The sequence below is a fragment of the Clupea harengus genome, chromosome 9 (assembly GCF_900700415.2).
Source record: "Clupea harengus chromosome 9, Ch_v2.0.2, whole genome shotgun sequence".
Taxonomy (NCBI): Eukaryota; Metazoa; Chordata; class Actinopteri; order Clupeiformes; family Clupeidae; genus Clupea; species Clupea harengus.
The window spans coordinates 23,823,955-23,839,950 of NC_045160.1; the positions used below are offsets into that span (position 1 = coordinate 23,823,955).

The following is a 15,996-nucleotide window of genomic DNA, read 5'->3' on the forward strand; positions in this document are numbered from 1 at the left end:
TCTACACACCACCACTTTAGAGACCGGGGGGAACGAGCGCAGGTATTTCTGCTTCTGGTCTCGGTTGTGCCAGTTTATTTTTTCTGTGTGTGGTGTACTGTATGCTTGGCTGGCAGTACATTTTATCACAGGTTTATGACTTTCGGAACGCTCTGAATATCTACATGCCTGCACCTATTTTGCACGTTGTTGGGAGAGCACGCTTCATTTCGGACACTTCATTAATACTTCAGTACTCTTTTTAGGCTCATTAATAATTCATTGCTCTTGACTTTGCTTTTTTGCGACAGAGCCTCCACACCCTCGTCCAAGCGCTGGAAGAGTCCGTCCATGCCTCAAAGCACCCATTGTTGTCATGGCGGCATCGCTGTTTGAGTGGCAAGGATGTGGGCGCTGGCCAAGACAGCCAGCGCTAGACCAACAGCACTAAGCGTCCACTTATTGGTCTGAAGTGAGTTTCCTGAAAACACTGTTGAGCAACCATCGTGGTAACTAGGAGAAAGGAGTATTCAGAATGATAGTCTCTCTGTTATTTAATGACTGGTTGGTATTATCAGTATGTGGATGAGCCACCTTGCCAAGAGCTGCATTGTATTTTTATACCCCTTTAAAAAAAATATAAAGGGGTACTCAATTCCCCGTAGTTTATGAGTAATCAGGTTTGTTCTTGACGCTATATTATGTACTTTATGTACGTTTCTTTTAAATGGCTTACATGACATTTGGTGTCAAGTGTTACCTCACAAAATGTATCAAGAATTTCTTATTTATTAAGCTTTCCTTTGCTAAATCTGTTTTGGTTGTGTCCTTGTTTGCTTGTATCTTTGAGTCTGTGCACCTTCAGGGACCTCTGGGTGTTTGACCCAAATATGACGAGGGCTTAGGCCTATGCTTCAGGCCAACTTGGACGACTTTGGGAAAAGCCTCAGAATTTATTTTTTCGGATTTGGCGGATTAAGTTTCTAACCTCTCCAGTCTCTCTCTCTATCTCTCTCTCACTCTGTCTCTCGCTCTCTCTCTCTCTCTCCTACTCTCTCTTTCTCTCTCTTTCACTCTCTCCACAGCATCCAGTCCAACAACTCAACCGATGTCCCAGAGGTGGTTGCTAGGCTACTTCTCCAACTTTGTAGCTGACTTAGTTCCGGGTAATGACGAGGTTGCCAACAGACCGTCGGCCATCTGTCGTTACTGTCAATCTCTGATTCACATCTACTGTCCCCTTTGAGCCCAGACCTTGTCGTTGAGAGAACCTGATGGATATGTATGGATCGGAGCGTGACAGGGTGCTAGCCTGATTGACCGCGGCCGAGACGTCCGTGACAAGCTTGATTAACCCTCTCGGTGGTGCCGGGGACAGGCAGTTTAATTGGTTAGCCTGTGCAGTAGCGTTAACGGTGGGGGTCAGGTAGTTAAATACTTTTATGGTTGAATAAACCTGTCAGGGTAGGACATTGGAGAGCGCAGTAACCCCACCCACTCCCTGTGATCAGGTTCCGTCTGGCTGAGCTGTGTAGCCATTACGGCTAGAAGCTTCTAGAACACCAATCTCTGTCTGAGGGATGCGCTACACGGCGGCTGCGCAGGGGAAGGGGGTGTGTGCCGGATCGTGGCCAGATCTGGGCCTCATCAGGACCGAATCCCTCCCAGCGGCAGCTGCTATCTGGGTGTGTATAGGATGATGATGGCGTCTTGGTAGTGTGCGTGACGTGACGTGACACTCACACCGACGCGGAGAATTCAGTCGTGAGGTTTTAATCACACTTCCAGAGAGGTGGCTTTGTATATGCCTGTTAGAAAAAAAACAAGATAATATGAAAGACAAAAAGAAAAACAGCAAAAAGAAAAAGGAAAAACAGGCAGAGATGAAAGCAGCGCATTCCTGGTACGTTTTCCACAAAGGTATTGGCAGCACATTGACTCCTGTAGTCTCCTCGGATCTTCCATGTAAGGGGATTTGCGAGCGGGAGGAAAACACTCACTGCAAACGCGCCCCAAAGCCGGGCCCCGCAGCTCAGACTCAGAGGAGCAGAGGATGCTGCTGAGCCTGCTGGAGATTGGGTGGTGTTCTGCAACAGAGCTGCTGGGGCTCTAAAGATTGGGTGGTGTTCTGCAACAGAGCTGCTGGGGCTCTAAAGCCAGCAGGGGGAAGGGACTGTACCTGCACAAAGCAATTGAAGTGCTCTTGCCTATCATTACAAGTTAATACATATTTAAGTTACTGAAGGTTAATAGTTCATGTGCGTTTCATAAGCACACAGTAAGAGGTGCAATAAAATGAATTCAAAACAACATGAAATGTTAATGAAAAAACATGAAAAATTGAAATACAACATCATTCTTATTATGCTGAATGTATTCTTAGCCTTTTAATGTGACGGATCATGAATGGTTGCAATAGAGCGATTTCCATTGGCTGACAGGCGTATCATGACTCATGTTGGGCGGCACCATGATGGTGGCTTCATTGGAAACTCATCTATTTGCTCAATTAGCTTTGAATTTGTGGAGGGGCTAAATGATGCTGCAGTTCACTGGATAAACGTGCAACTGAAATTAACACTCCGTCTTTGTCTCTCTCTCTCTCTTTATTTCTCTAACTCTCTCTCCCACTCTGCCTGCTCTTCTATCTATCTAGTTCTCTCTCTTTCTATCTCTGTTTTTCTTTTTCTTTCTTCTTTTCTTTCTCTCTGCCTCTCTGTCACCTTGTCTCTTCCTGTTCCTCCCTCTCTCCCTTTCTCTCTCTCTCTCTCTCTCTCTCTCTCTCTCCCTCCTTCCCTCCCATACATGTGTCAGCAGCATTAGGGTCCTGAGCCAGTTGGGTCCATATCAGCTCTATGGGCAGATTTGTCAAACGCCCAAAATGCTGAGTAGTTTTAGCTAAAGTTCTCTCTGCTCTTAGACTGACAGGGCTGCTTTCTCAAGGAGGAAAGATTAAGAGATGGCCCAATACTCAAGCCCATTTATGAAGAATGAAGATTTTCTATTGCGGGTGGAATTTGGCTGTAGGAAAGCTTAATCTCTGCCCACCAAAACAGCCTACACAGCTCATTCACACAGGAACTGAGTGGTAATTGATTAAGGTGTGAGAACACTCTATCAGTGTTTATCAGATATTGGCCTGGCTGAAGGAACGGGACACATAGGACAGCGGCAGGAACACTGACTCAGTGATATAGCGCTCATTTTGTGCGGATGAGCAATGTTTCAAGAAGAATGCATCACATTAACATATGCATGAATGCTACCTTTTCCAGACAAGGTTGTTAAAGTAATGCAAAATAAGCTGTTTGGGAAAAAGCTTTTATTTTTAAGAATAATATTCCCATGAATATTATTAGTACTACTTATACAGATATTACAGGCAGCCCAGGTAGTACAGAAACAATAACAATACTCATAATAATAAGAATAATCATAATAAATCCTTTTAATCACCATCATCACCATCACCATCATCATCATCATCATCATCCTAATCTTGCGTGTGCATTTATGTGTCTTAGACGTAGCCAGAGTCAGGGCGAGGCCCTTTTGGTGATTTGCCAGCGGATTAAGTAAGCGCAATGCAAACAGATCATCCCGGGTAAGAACCGAATGTCCTCCGTCTAATACGGGATTGGATGAGCTGCTGCTGCGGAGAGACCCTGCCATCACAGCAGGGAGGAACAATAGTCCTCATAACTCATAACTCCTCATCACGGCGTTCTGGACCAAACATGAGCCAGCTCCGTCACCCGAGTGTTTATCTGCTCGTTATTGACCGCTGTGTTTCCCTGTGGTTGTCCTTGAACAGGTGTTGCAATTATTTGTTTATTTATTCTTTTTTTTTTTTTATGAATAACCAGCGCGATAGTGCGAGGAGCCGTCCCTGAACAAACTGGTGCTTGTGAGAGTCTGCTATTAAACTGCTTTATGTTCTAAAGAAGCAGGAGATATTGTGTACAAATAGGATCCTTGGATGAGGATGGCAGCGTGTGTTGTTTGTTGTTGTTGTTGTTTGTTGTGCCACGCAGAGAAATACAGTGGCTCTTAAAGTCTCAGAGAGAAAATCATGTATGGGCTGACATGAGCTACGTGCGGGTGGGAATGAGTGCTTTAAATCCGTGTGGCATTTCATGGTCCGGCTAGCACTTAGAATCTAGTACCTTCTCTGAGTGTTCTTTGCTTTAAATTAGAGAACATCAGAACCTACCACACACGTACACTCACACACACACACACACACACACACACACACACACACACACACACACACACACACACACATACAGACACAATCTCTCTCTCTCTCTCTCTCTCTCACACACACACAGACATTCAAACACATACTCAGCCACTCAGACACACACACTCAGACACACACACACACACACACACACACACTAACACACACTCACTAACTGTCAGTAGATGCAGCAGTATGCTCCCCCTATGAATGCATGCATGAGTTGCACACCCGATTGAGAGGTTTAGATGTGGGCTGAGCTGACGGTCGGCCAGGCTCATGTTGTCCTACAGGACTTCACCTGCTCCTAATGGCTGGGTTGGAAATAGAATGGCCTGTCCTTCCTGCAATCTAGGTAACTGGGCAATGCTTGTGAGAGTGTGTGTGTGTGTGACCCTCTCCTGAGATAGAACACACACACACACACACACACACACACACACACACGAGCGCGCGCACACACACCTCTTGGTGGTGGTTATGACACAGTAACCCGGCTGGCTGTGCTGCCAGGCCCTGTGGGGGTTAAAGCCCTACTCTCTTCTACTCTCTTCTCTTCTCCTCACTTCTCTTCTCTTCTCCTCTCTTCTCTTCTCCTCTCCTCTCCTCTCTTTCCCTCTCCTCTCTTCTCCTCTCCTCTCTTCAGTCAAAGGCAGAGCTGGGAGTAAAATTAGCCCAAATACTACTCCTTCTGCGGCTCTATGACTGCAATTTACTAGACCACGGCTCTGGACCCAGTCCCTACGCCATCTATCCCTCACTCTCTCTCTCTCTGACCATTTAGGATATATATCCTCTCTCTCTCTCTTCTTTTCTCCCTCTCTTTGACCATTTAGGATATATATCCTCTCTCTCTTTGACCATTTAGGATATGTATACTCTCTCTCCCTCTCCCTCTCTCTCTCTTTGACCATTTAGGGTATATATACTCTCTCTCCCTCTCTGACCATTTAGGATATATATACTCTCACTGTATCTTCTTTTCTCTGTTTCTGACCATTCACTATGTTCTCTGTTAATCTCTCTCTTTCTCTCTCCACCCCCTCTTTTCTCTTGCTATCTAGATCATAGGTTCTCTTTCCCCTCTGTCTCTCTCTCTATGGTATGTCTCTATCTGTCTCTATGGTCTAGCTCCATATCTCATATGACTGTCTATCTCTATCTCTCTCTATGGTCTACCTCTGTCTCTCTCTATGGTCTCTCTCTGTATGATCTATCTCTATCTGTCTCTATGGTCCACCTCTGTCTCTCTCTGTATGATCTATCTCTATCTGTCTCTATGGTCCACCTCTGTCTCTCTCTGTATGATCTATCTCTATCTGTCTCTATGGTCCACCTCTGTCTCTCTCTGTATGATCTATCTCTATCTGTCTCTATGGCCTATCTCTATCTCTCATATGACTAAAAAGTACAAAGTCCAAAAGTCCCTAGTTCATCCCCGGTTCAGCCCTACCCCGCTCCAGGACCCAACTGAGTCCGTTTGGGCCACCGCCCCGGTCCAGCCCTACCCCACTCCAGGACCCAACTGAGTCCGTTTGGGCCACCGCCCCGGTCCAGCCCTACCCCGCTCCAGGACCCAACTGAGTCCGTTTGGGCCACCGCCCCGGTCCAGCCCTACCCCGCTCCAGGACTCAACTGAGTCCGTTTGGGCCACCGCCCCGGTCCAGCCCTACCCCGCTCCAGGACCCAACTGAGTCCGTTTGGGCCACCGCCCCGGTCCAGCCCTACCCCGCTCCAGGACCCAACTGAGTCCGTTTGGGCCACCGCCCCGGTCTAGCCTCAGAGATGGAGACAAAACATGTCTGTGGCTTTTCCCCAGACGCTGGGGTTTCACCCCGTAGTGGAAATGTGCCATTATTATCTGTCTTTCTATCGCACTCTCATCTTCCCCCTTTCTCTTTCTCTCACATCATATTCCCTGTTTTCCATCTGGCTCGCTGTCATTCTTCCTCTTCCTCTGACCACTTAGATGTCATGTCTTCTCTTCCCCTCCATCTCACTTTCTGTCATTCTCTCCCACCCCTCCCTCCTCTTCCATCTCGCTCTCTGTCCCTCGCTCTCTCGCTCTCTCACTCTCTCCTCTCCTCCCCTCCTCCCCTGTGCCCAGGCAGGTGGTGTGCTCCAGCAGGCTGGCGCTGGTCTCCGTCTCCTGTGGTGGTCTGTGGGAAGCCGGTCGAGTGGGTGGGAGACAGTCAGTAAATAATACATGTCTGCATGCGGAGACGACCTTCAGGAGCTCACAGCAGCGCCACTGCTCCTCCTGCACTCTCACACACACACATCTCTCTCCTCTCTCTCTCACACACACACACACCTATCTCCTCTCTCTCTCTCACACACACACACTCACACACACACATCTCTCTCTCACACACACATCTCTCTCCTCTCTCTCTCACACACACACACACACACACACACATCTCTCTCCTCTCTCTCTCACACACACACATACACATCTCTCTCTCCTCAATCTCACACACACACACACCTCTCTCCTCTCTCTCACACACTTACACATCTCTCTCTCCTCTCCCTCTCACACGCACACACACACACACACACATCTCTCTCTCCTCTCTCTCTCACAAACAAACACATCTGTCTCCTCTCTCTCTCACACATACACGCACACACACATCTCTCTCCTCTCTCACACACACACACACACACACATCTCTCTCCTCTCTCTCACACACACATCTCTCTCCTCTCTCACACACACACATCTCTCTCCTCTCTCTCACACACACGCACACACACATCTCTCTCTCTCTCACACACACACACACACATCTCTCTCCTCTCACACACACACCATCTCTCCTCTGTCTCTCTCACACACACTATATCTCTTCTCTCTCTCTTAAACACACACACCATCTCTCTCCTCTCTCAGGTGGATGAGTGAGTGTAAGAACATACACTGTGTTGGGTGTGGGGTGCTTTTGTGTGTTTAAGATGGATATTAGGACAGATCAAAATAGCATGAACACAAGATGCAACTAATTGCTAAGAGGATAGGTGTAGGTAAAAACACCCAGCTGTTTTTCAATCATGTGACACTTTGGATGGATGTCACTTTTTAAGACAGTTGTCCTTCAGACACATAGACGTACAGTAGTGTGGCCTTGCAGCACAGCACCCTTAAGGATGACTCCCGCGCCAGATGTTTAGCATGAGTGCAGCGCTGACTATCTCCCGTGCCAGATGTTTAGCATGAGTGCAGCGGTGGCTATCTCCCGCGCCAGAGATTTAGCATGAGTGCAGCGCTGGCTATCTCCCGCACCAGATGTTTAGCATGAGTGCAGCGGTGGCTATCTCCCGCGCCAGAGATTTAGCATGAGTGCAGCGCTGGCTATCTCCCGTGCCAGAGATTTAGCATGAGTGCAGCGCTGGCTATCTCCCGCACCAGAGGTTTAGCATGAGTGCAGCGCTGACTGTCTCCCGTGCCAGAGGTTTAGCATGAGTGCAGCGCTGGCTATCTCCCGCGCCAGAGGTTTAGCATGAGTGCAGCGCTGGCTATCTCCCGCGCCAGATGTTTAGCATGAGTGCAGCGCTGGCTATCTCCCGCGCCAGTTGTTTAGCATGAGTGCAGCGCTGGCTATCTCCCGCGCCAGAGATTTAGCATGAGTGCAGCGCTGGCTATCTCCCGCGCCAGAGGTTTAGCATGAGTGCAGCGCTGGCTATCTGCCGCGCCAGAGGTTTAGCATGAGTGCAGCGCCTGCTATCTCCACCGCCAGATGTTAAGCATGAGTGCAGCGCTGGCTATCTCCCGCTCCAGATGTTTAGCATGAGTGCAGCGCTGACTGTCTCCTGTGCCAGAGATTTAGCATGAATGCAGCGCTGGCTATCTCCCGCGCCAGAGGTTTAGCATGAGTGCAGCAGCGGGCGGGTCTGTTTTAATCTCCTCGGGGTTACGGGCCGCCGCGGAGTCCATCAGAGGAGCAGATCAATACGGGCCGCTTTAGAGTTCACGGCCGACCCTCGCAAGAAATCACCAGCGACTGGAGTAGAAAAGCACTTTAATCCCACTAATGACTCTCCAGTCTGGAGGCCCCAGGGAGCCACTGGTCTCTTTAGGTCACCTCATTATCCCAGATCAGAGCCGTCTGGAGAGAACAGCCCGCCTTAACCCAAAAACAGCGCTCCGGAAAACAATACACTGGTGTGGAGCCTCTCTCAGAGGATGCTTTGGGCCAATACAATACACTGGTGTGGAGCCTCTCTCAGAGGATGCTATGGGCCAATTCTGTAGAGTGAGTAAGACCATCACATAACCTATCTTTACAATGTTCTAAACAACAATGCTTTCTCGGCAGTACAATATGACCGTTCTCGAGAAAACAGCGAATGAATGTTCTAGTTCTGTTCTAGAATGTTCTAGAACCCAGTGCGCCCCTCTTAGCGGAAGCTCTTGGCCCCGTGCAGCACAATGCTTTTTCCTGCTGAATCTTTCATGAGACCTGACATGGGGACGACCAACGGTATATCATTTGTGCAAATATCAGTAACACAGAGCTCAAAGCCAGCATCTATAATGCAGAGCAAGGGTATCCATAATAAATAACAGCATGTGCCATGATGGCGTGAGAATTTCCATGGCTCCTCCATATTCGAATAATGCATTGTTATGCATGCATCACGAATAACGATGCTGTACAGCATCTAATTATGTGTGATATATAAAACCATGAGTGATTTTAAGCTGGCCTCACATTCAAATAGCAACGCACCACTAATTTACAAGGCATCTATTATGTATTATTAATAAAGACTTTGGGTAAAGCAAATTTCAATGCCTCTTCCTGCTGAGAGGCAATCATATGACCTCGGTATGTCCTCGTCTAATTAGACAGAAACGGACAAGAGAGCACTAGCTTTCACTGAAGGAGATAGAAGAAAAACGAATGGAAGCGTTTTCGCCTAAAACAGAAGACAGGCAAGAAGATGGAGAAGAAGCTGTCTCTCTCCCTTTTCTTTCCCGAGGAATGGCCCAAGAGGAATCCAATAAAGACGTAAATCAATTAGGAGAATCGTTCGCTGGAGAACGTGGCACAGTAGAGCAGGGAATTATTCAGCGATCCTCATTTGAAAGAATGGGCTATATTTAGCACGCTCCGCGGGGAAGAGGGTGTCTTCACGCTGCGCGGTGGAACACACACTAAAGCGATCCATCACAGGAGGCCCCCATGCTCTCGCTACTGTCTCCACAATCACACACACAGAATACACACACACACACACAGAATATACACACACACACACAGAATACACACACATACACACAGAATACACACACACACACTTCCTCCATTTTCTTTTCCTCTCTGGTTATTATTTTCTCCTTTACTCCCCTGACTGACACTTTGAAATGCAATTCCACTGTAATGTCAACCATTCCGGGGGGCTGTTTTTACTTTCAGATAGTCTTGCGAGCTCAAACAAAGGCAGGCTCGGCATGGCGTGGTGAATGAACGCTTGGAGAGGAGAACAGTGGACCAGATGGCACAAGTGGAAGGCACCGGCACGACTCAGGAAGCAAAAATGACGACATGGAGAGGAAAACTTTTTTTTTTTTTTTTCATAATTTATTGGTACAGCAGTCAAATAATAGAATTACTTATGGAATTTCAAAGACATGTCAGTGATCGGATAGGCTACAGTCTAAGTTGTCCCTTTAATCCCCACTACGTTCCCTCCCGCGTGTCACCCCCCTCCCCACCCCACCCCACCCCTGGTTCTGGACCCCCAGCCCGTGGAGTCTGTACAGGATAAATTCTTTCACATGCAGGATCACGCCATGCCAACCCGTTGGCCTGTAGCTGCCACCGTCGCCATGGCTGCTGCCGTGGCCCACGGAGACGCCTGGCGACCACTAGGGCTTGTCGTCGGTCTTCTTCTTCTGGTACTTCCTGAACTGGGACTGGATGGCGACCGCTGCCTTCTCAGTCTCGGGTGCGCCCATGTCGATGTCAAAGTCATCAGGGACGTCCTTCTTGGACTCATCTGGAGAGATAGAGAGAGAGAGAGAGAGAGAGAGAGAAAAGGCAGGGCAGGGAAAGGAAAAGATGTGTGAATACATGCATACTGAAGAGATGGGGAGGACTGCAGATTATCACAGTTGAGAGATATGTCATTTGCTATTTGGCGTGTTGCGGCTTTCAGTAACATTTAGTTGATTCCCAGTCACAAATTCATCTAAGGACTGACTGACAGTTTTAGTGTGCGGGTTTCAAGTTTAATCCTTGATTGCATATTCACCCCATAAACCTTCAGCAAAAAAAACTGCAATACGCAAGCAGGCCACATTTGGGAGGCAAATGCTTTTGCCTGCCTTCTGATTTACATGCAGTCATATCCATGTTTCCCCTGCTTGCCCTTGTGTGGCCTGTCTCAGTGCTCAGAGCTGCAATCTCACATCAGCTGAGCCCAACTGATTACAGCCCCAGAACCGAGCCGTACTGCGGCACCAGAACCTGAGCCGGTATCAAACCCGGCATCACCGGGACAGATGCCATCCAACCCCCTGAGTCGGGGAGAGATGAGCGCTATCAGGGGAAGATTCATTGCACGCCACATTTTCATATTCAGCCGGGGATTCGCTACCAGCCTTATCTACAGTGGGCAGGAGCACCGGGAGGGGGGGGGGATGGGGGCTCGGGGATTGACCTGGAGAGACACTGCTGAATCTCTTGGAGTCGGGGGGGGGGGGGGGCGTACTGAATGTGGGGGCACTTATATATATGAAATTATAGGAGGAGAGATAGAAAGAGGGAGTAGGGAAGTAAAGGGGAGGAAGGAGGAGAGAGGGATAAGAAGGAAGAGAAATAGAATAGAAATGGAAAAGTCTTTCTTGTCATTGTATTTGCATACAACGAAATTTGGAGGACAGGAGAGAGGGGAGAGGGGAAAGAATGAAGAGACGAGAGGAGAGAGGGACAGGGGATATGGACTGAATGTGAATTTCTCAGGGTTGAGAGTTGTTGTGCTGAAGGGGAGTTGGTGTGCTTATAATAAAGAAGCTTGGTATGGACTGAGGAGACGCTGCTAAATCTAGTCTGGGGGGCCTCAGCATCATGTCAGACCCCCCCAGCCCCCGCCCACGCCCTTCCCACATTCACTTCACCCTCCAGCCCTCTGGCAGAAGGTACCAGAGCATCTGCGCTGCCTTCACCAGACCATGCCACCACTTCATTGGCCAGGCTGTGAGGGTCCTCCACAGCCTGAACACCCAGACCATCTCCACACTCCTCTCCCGAAAGACTTTGCATTTGTGTTATTTACACTGAAATTACAGTAAAAGTCGGCTTGAGACTTTGAGACTTGGGAGCGGAAGGGGGGTGCATGGGGAGGTGTAGCCCCCCCCCCCCCCGAACGTACTCCTCCACTGATGAAGATCCCTGCTGTTGCTCGTGGCTTCCACACTAATTGCTATTGAGTTTCTCATCGCTCTTATGCAGTGCGCTTGGCTTTCCCAGCACTGCCTATTGAGCTGAAATCTCCTGTTACCCACACAGCATCTCCATCGACACAGCCTCACTGCCTCTGGCTGAACAACACTGGGCTCTTAAGCAGAGATATTGATACAAGACGGTGGTGTGGGATGATGATGACGAGGAGAGAGATATAACGTGATGAAGATGATAATGGTCCTACTACTCCTGCTGATGGTGGTGACTGGTGATCATTGTGATAGTGATGACGATAATCACGCTCATGGTGATGGTGATCACCATCAATAATAATATATATAATATATATATATATAATATATATATATATATATATATATATATATATATATATAATCACGCTCATGGTGATGGTGATGATGACACTCACGCTCGTGATCAGGGTGATGGTGATGATGACACTCACGCTCGTGATCAGGGTGACGGTGATGTGGACGATGACAGTAATGACGTTAAAAGCGATCGCTCTGAAACTCTTCCTCTGGTCTCCCAAAGAGACTCATTATATCCCCCGTGTGTCAGGGCAACGGTGTCTTGATGAATGCTTCAGCAGTCACTGGCAGGGATGAGCGGTCCTGTTGTGATTACTGTCGATGTTGCCGTGGGTACCGGGGCTGCCAGGAGGCTTCGAGAGAGAGAGAGACGTGAGTGGCCCAGGGTGACAGTGACGAATCGGGGTCCACCCTGGCACGCCTTCTGCAGTCTCGCCATGCAGGACCGATGATCGCAGTTATTGGACCTGGCAGCAGATTCAGCCGTTCTGCTTTCGCTTAAAGAGGAAAGATCGTTTTTTTTACCGTCGAGAAAAAGCCACCCCCTCCGAGCACCTTATAAGGTGTTATTGTTGTTATTGTTTTCTTGTTATCAGGCAGAAAATAAAACTTAATCCATATTTTAAAGGGGTGACGGGGCCGATGGTTATAAGGGGAATGGCAGATTTCATGGAGGTCTTAGTTATAATCTGGAGATTTGAGTGGCTTTGCTTACAGGAGACCAAGACGAAAAGGTCTCCTGAACCCGCATCAATTTGCCAACCTCTTGGCCCAGGACTCCTATCGCTCCCCTGGAACATCAAAGCCCCTACCATCAAAGAACCCGTGTGCTATTGGAGGACACTGCAACCTTTCCCAGCCGCAGCCTCAGTCTCCCACGCTTTCACTTACAGCAGGGGTGGGGGGGGGGGGGACCAGAACCCAGCCTCAATCTCCCTCTCCCACACTGTCACTTGCAGCGGGGAGGGGGAGAACCCTGAGCCCAGTGGCCGTAAAAAAAGCTCCATTTGGAGATTAAGTGAAGCACATTGTCTTCATGATGATGTCACGGCACCTTGCCATCATCTCTGCACATCTGCGCCTCCCTTGTCCACGCCGATGGAAGACTGCAGTCTAGCAGATGGTCCATTCGCACAGCACCACACACACACACACACACACACACACACAGCCCATATGCCCGAGTGCTCCACTTCCCTGCTGCGTTTAAGACGAGGACAGACCCCTCAGGGGAGATGAGCTTATTTGGTGTTGTGTTCATTTGTTTCTTGTTGTTGTTGTTGTTGTTGCTGCTGTTTTTATGCAACATTTTACTGCTGCCTTACAAAACATGCAGCCTCCCAGTGCAGTGGAGAGAGGTGTGGTGAGGGTACCCCTGTGTGGAGAGAGGTGCGATGAGGGTACCCCAGCTTCCCTCTGTGGGTCACGAAATGGTGACAGGGGTGCTGGTGTTGCCGTCAGACTTAGTGCCCTGGATGGGCACGAGGGGCAGAGAGATAGGGAGAGACAGACAGACAGATGGACAAGGACAGAGACAAGATAAGAGAGAGAAGGTGATAGAGAGGGCAAGAGAGGGAGATGAAAAGAGGAACAGGGAGATGGAGAGAGAGAGAGGGAGAAACACGAAAAACGAATAGCTGAAATGCTGAGTGACAAGAAGGGAAAGGAACTAGATGGGATCTGACCACCATCCGCACCGGACAGCAACAAACTCCACCATAGATCTTACCAACATCCTGGCCACCAGCAGTGGCTATAATATATAAGATATAATATATAAGAGAGAGAGAGAAAGAGTGAGGGACAGAGAGAGGACCAGATATCAGTGAGGGAGGGATGTGAAGGTCAGAGAAATACCACTGACCCCTTCATCAGCACTCAGTGGCACCGAGGGGGGGCTTTGAAGACCAGGGGAAGTGACGCTGTTGGGGGGGGGGGGGGGGGGGGGGTAGTTATTGCTGTTAGAAGAACTGCCAGACATGGGAGCAGAGTGTGATCGATTCCATTTCAATCGAAATCGAAACTCTGGAGGGGAGGGGGGGAGTTCTAGCGTCTCCAATTAGTCTATTTTTGGGTCTTTCTGCTTGGGTCTTAAAGGGTCAGTCAATGTCATCGGTACCCACTGTGCGCAATCAAAACTAATGAGGATGATTAAGGACAAATGCGGAAGCTCTGTACTTCAAAGGGTGATTCATGCGAGGGGGGGGGTCGTGGTAGTCCTGGCCCTCCATGACAGACGTTTTATTTCAGGGGAAGATGAAGCCCTGGCAGGCAGCGGTGAAGAAGCACGGCGAAGCGAAGCCCAGGCCTCAGCGCAAGGATTGTAGGGATTTGGAGAGCTCATGGAATGCATTTTTAATTAGGAGACAGCATGAGTAAGGAAAACTGGGTCATCTCTCTGCACAGAAGGATAGAAAAACACACACACACACGCGTGCGCACACGCGCACACACACACAGGATGGTCAAAATTCATACATATATGAAGTCTTTGATGTTGAGTGTAACCTGTTCTGAACTGCTTTTTTTTTTGGGGGGGGGGGGGGGTTCAGCCTGCACCTGGCACAGGTGAGGTCCAGATCTGTCACAGACGTGTTCCGGAATCATCTAGGTCCATCTGGGTAGAACTGCTCACTATGCTGGGATTGAGCAGTGATGCCAGTCGTTTATGCTCGCTCCCAGCGATTAATGTTGGGTCAGGGAAGAGGTACTGCCCAGCCAATCTGAAGTGGACTCAACCCTGACCCTACCAAGATGAGTTCCAAAGCTGGTTGCTATGTGTGTTTACTGAACTATGGGTGTTTATGAAGACCACTGATTATGTGGGTCTACTGAAGATGCCATGTGATTTAAAATGTTATCACTTTGGGCTGTGTAAAAAAAGCAAAAGTCATCTCCTTGCTTCATCCTTTTGAATAACCACCATGGGTCATAATCATTGCTGAGACGATCTCTAAAGAGCCTCTGTGGAAAGCAGAGAAAGAGTGAGAAGATCACTGAAAAGCCTCTGTGGAGAGCAGAGAGAGAGTGAGATGATCTCTGAAGAGCCTCTGTGGAGAGCAGAGAGAGTGTCAGATGTCTGTGGAGAGCAGAGAGAGTGAGATGATCTCTGAAGTGCAGAGAGAGAGTGAGGTGATCTCTGAAGAGCCTCTGTGGAGAGCAGAGAGAGTGTCAGATGTCTGTGGAGAGCAGAGAGAGTGAGATGATCTCTGAAGAGCCTAGGTGGAGAGCAGAGAAAGAGTGAGATGGTCTCTGAAGAGCCTCTGTGAAGAGCAGAGAGAGAGTGAGATGATCTCTGAAGAGCCTAGGTGGAGAGCAGAGAGAGTGTGAGATGTCTGTGGAGAGCAGAGAGAGTGTGAGATGATCTCTGAAGTGCAGAGAGAGAGTGAGATGATCTCTAAAGAGCCTCTGTGGAGAGCAGAGAGAGTGAGGTGATCTCTGAAGAGCCTCTGTGGAGAGCAGAGAGAGAGTGAGATGATCTCTGAAGAGCCTCTGTGAAGAGCAGAGAGAGAGTGAGATGATCTCTGAAGAGCCTAGGTGGAGAGCAGAGAGAGAGTGAGATGTCTGTGGAGAGCAGAGAGAGTGTGCTAGATGCACTGCTGGTTCTCATTGCTCCTCATGCTGTGAAAACAACAACTCTGGTTCTGGCTGGCTTGAGCGTAAACCTCGGTGGCCAACCAAACTGTACTGTCCCTGGGGGGCTAGGGAACGCTGCCACGGGAGATGGGCACAGCATGGGCACGGCATGGGTACAGCTGTGGTCCTCTCACTGCCGGCAAGCACCCTCATAGCGCTGATAGCAGCTGCAGATTATTATGGAGCCTATCTGGCCCCGAACCATGCCAGCTTAAGGCCAGCTTAGGGTCAGATGGCTCCCACATTTGGCTGCTATTTGGGGTGGCACCCTGTGTGTGATTACAGCTTCTGATTAGAGAGTGGATCTGGTTCACAGTCACGTGCCGGGCCTGGGCCAGACCAGGGCCAGATGTCCCCCAGAGGGTCCTGTACTGGTCTGTACTGGTCT

The 15,996-nt window shown here is 49.0% G+C and overlaps 1 protein-coding gene across 1 annotated transcript in view; it reads right to left on the bottom strand.

Annotated features, from left to right (window-relative positions):
* Positions 1-9,794: 9,794 nt before the first annotated feature.
* The window catches only part of pcp4b (Purkinje cell protein 4b), a 40,773-nt gene continuing 34,571 nt past the window's right edge, over positions 9,795-15,996 (bottom strand). The window contains exon 3 of the mRNA XM_031573914.2: positions 9,795-10,234. Coding sequence (XP_031429774.1) covers positions 10,104-10,234 — 131 coding nt within the window. The 3' untranslated portion in view covers positions 9,795-10,103. The remainder of the gene's footprint in view (positions 10,235-15,996) is intronic.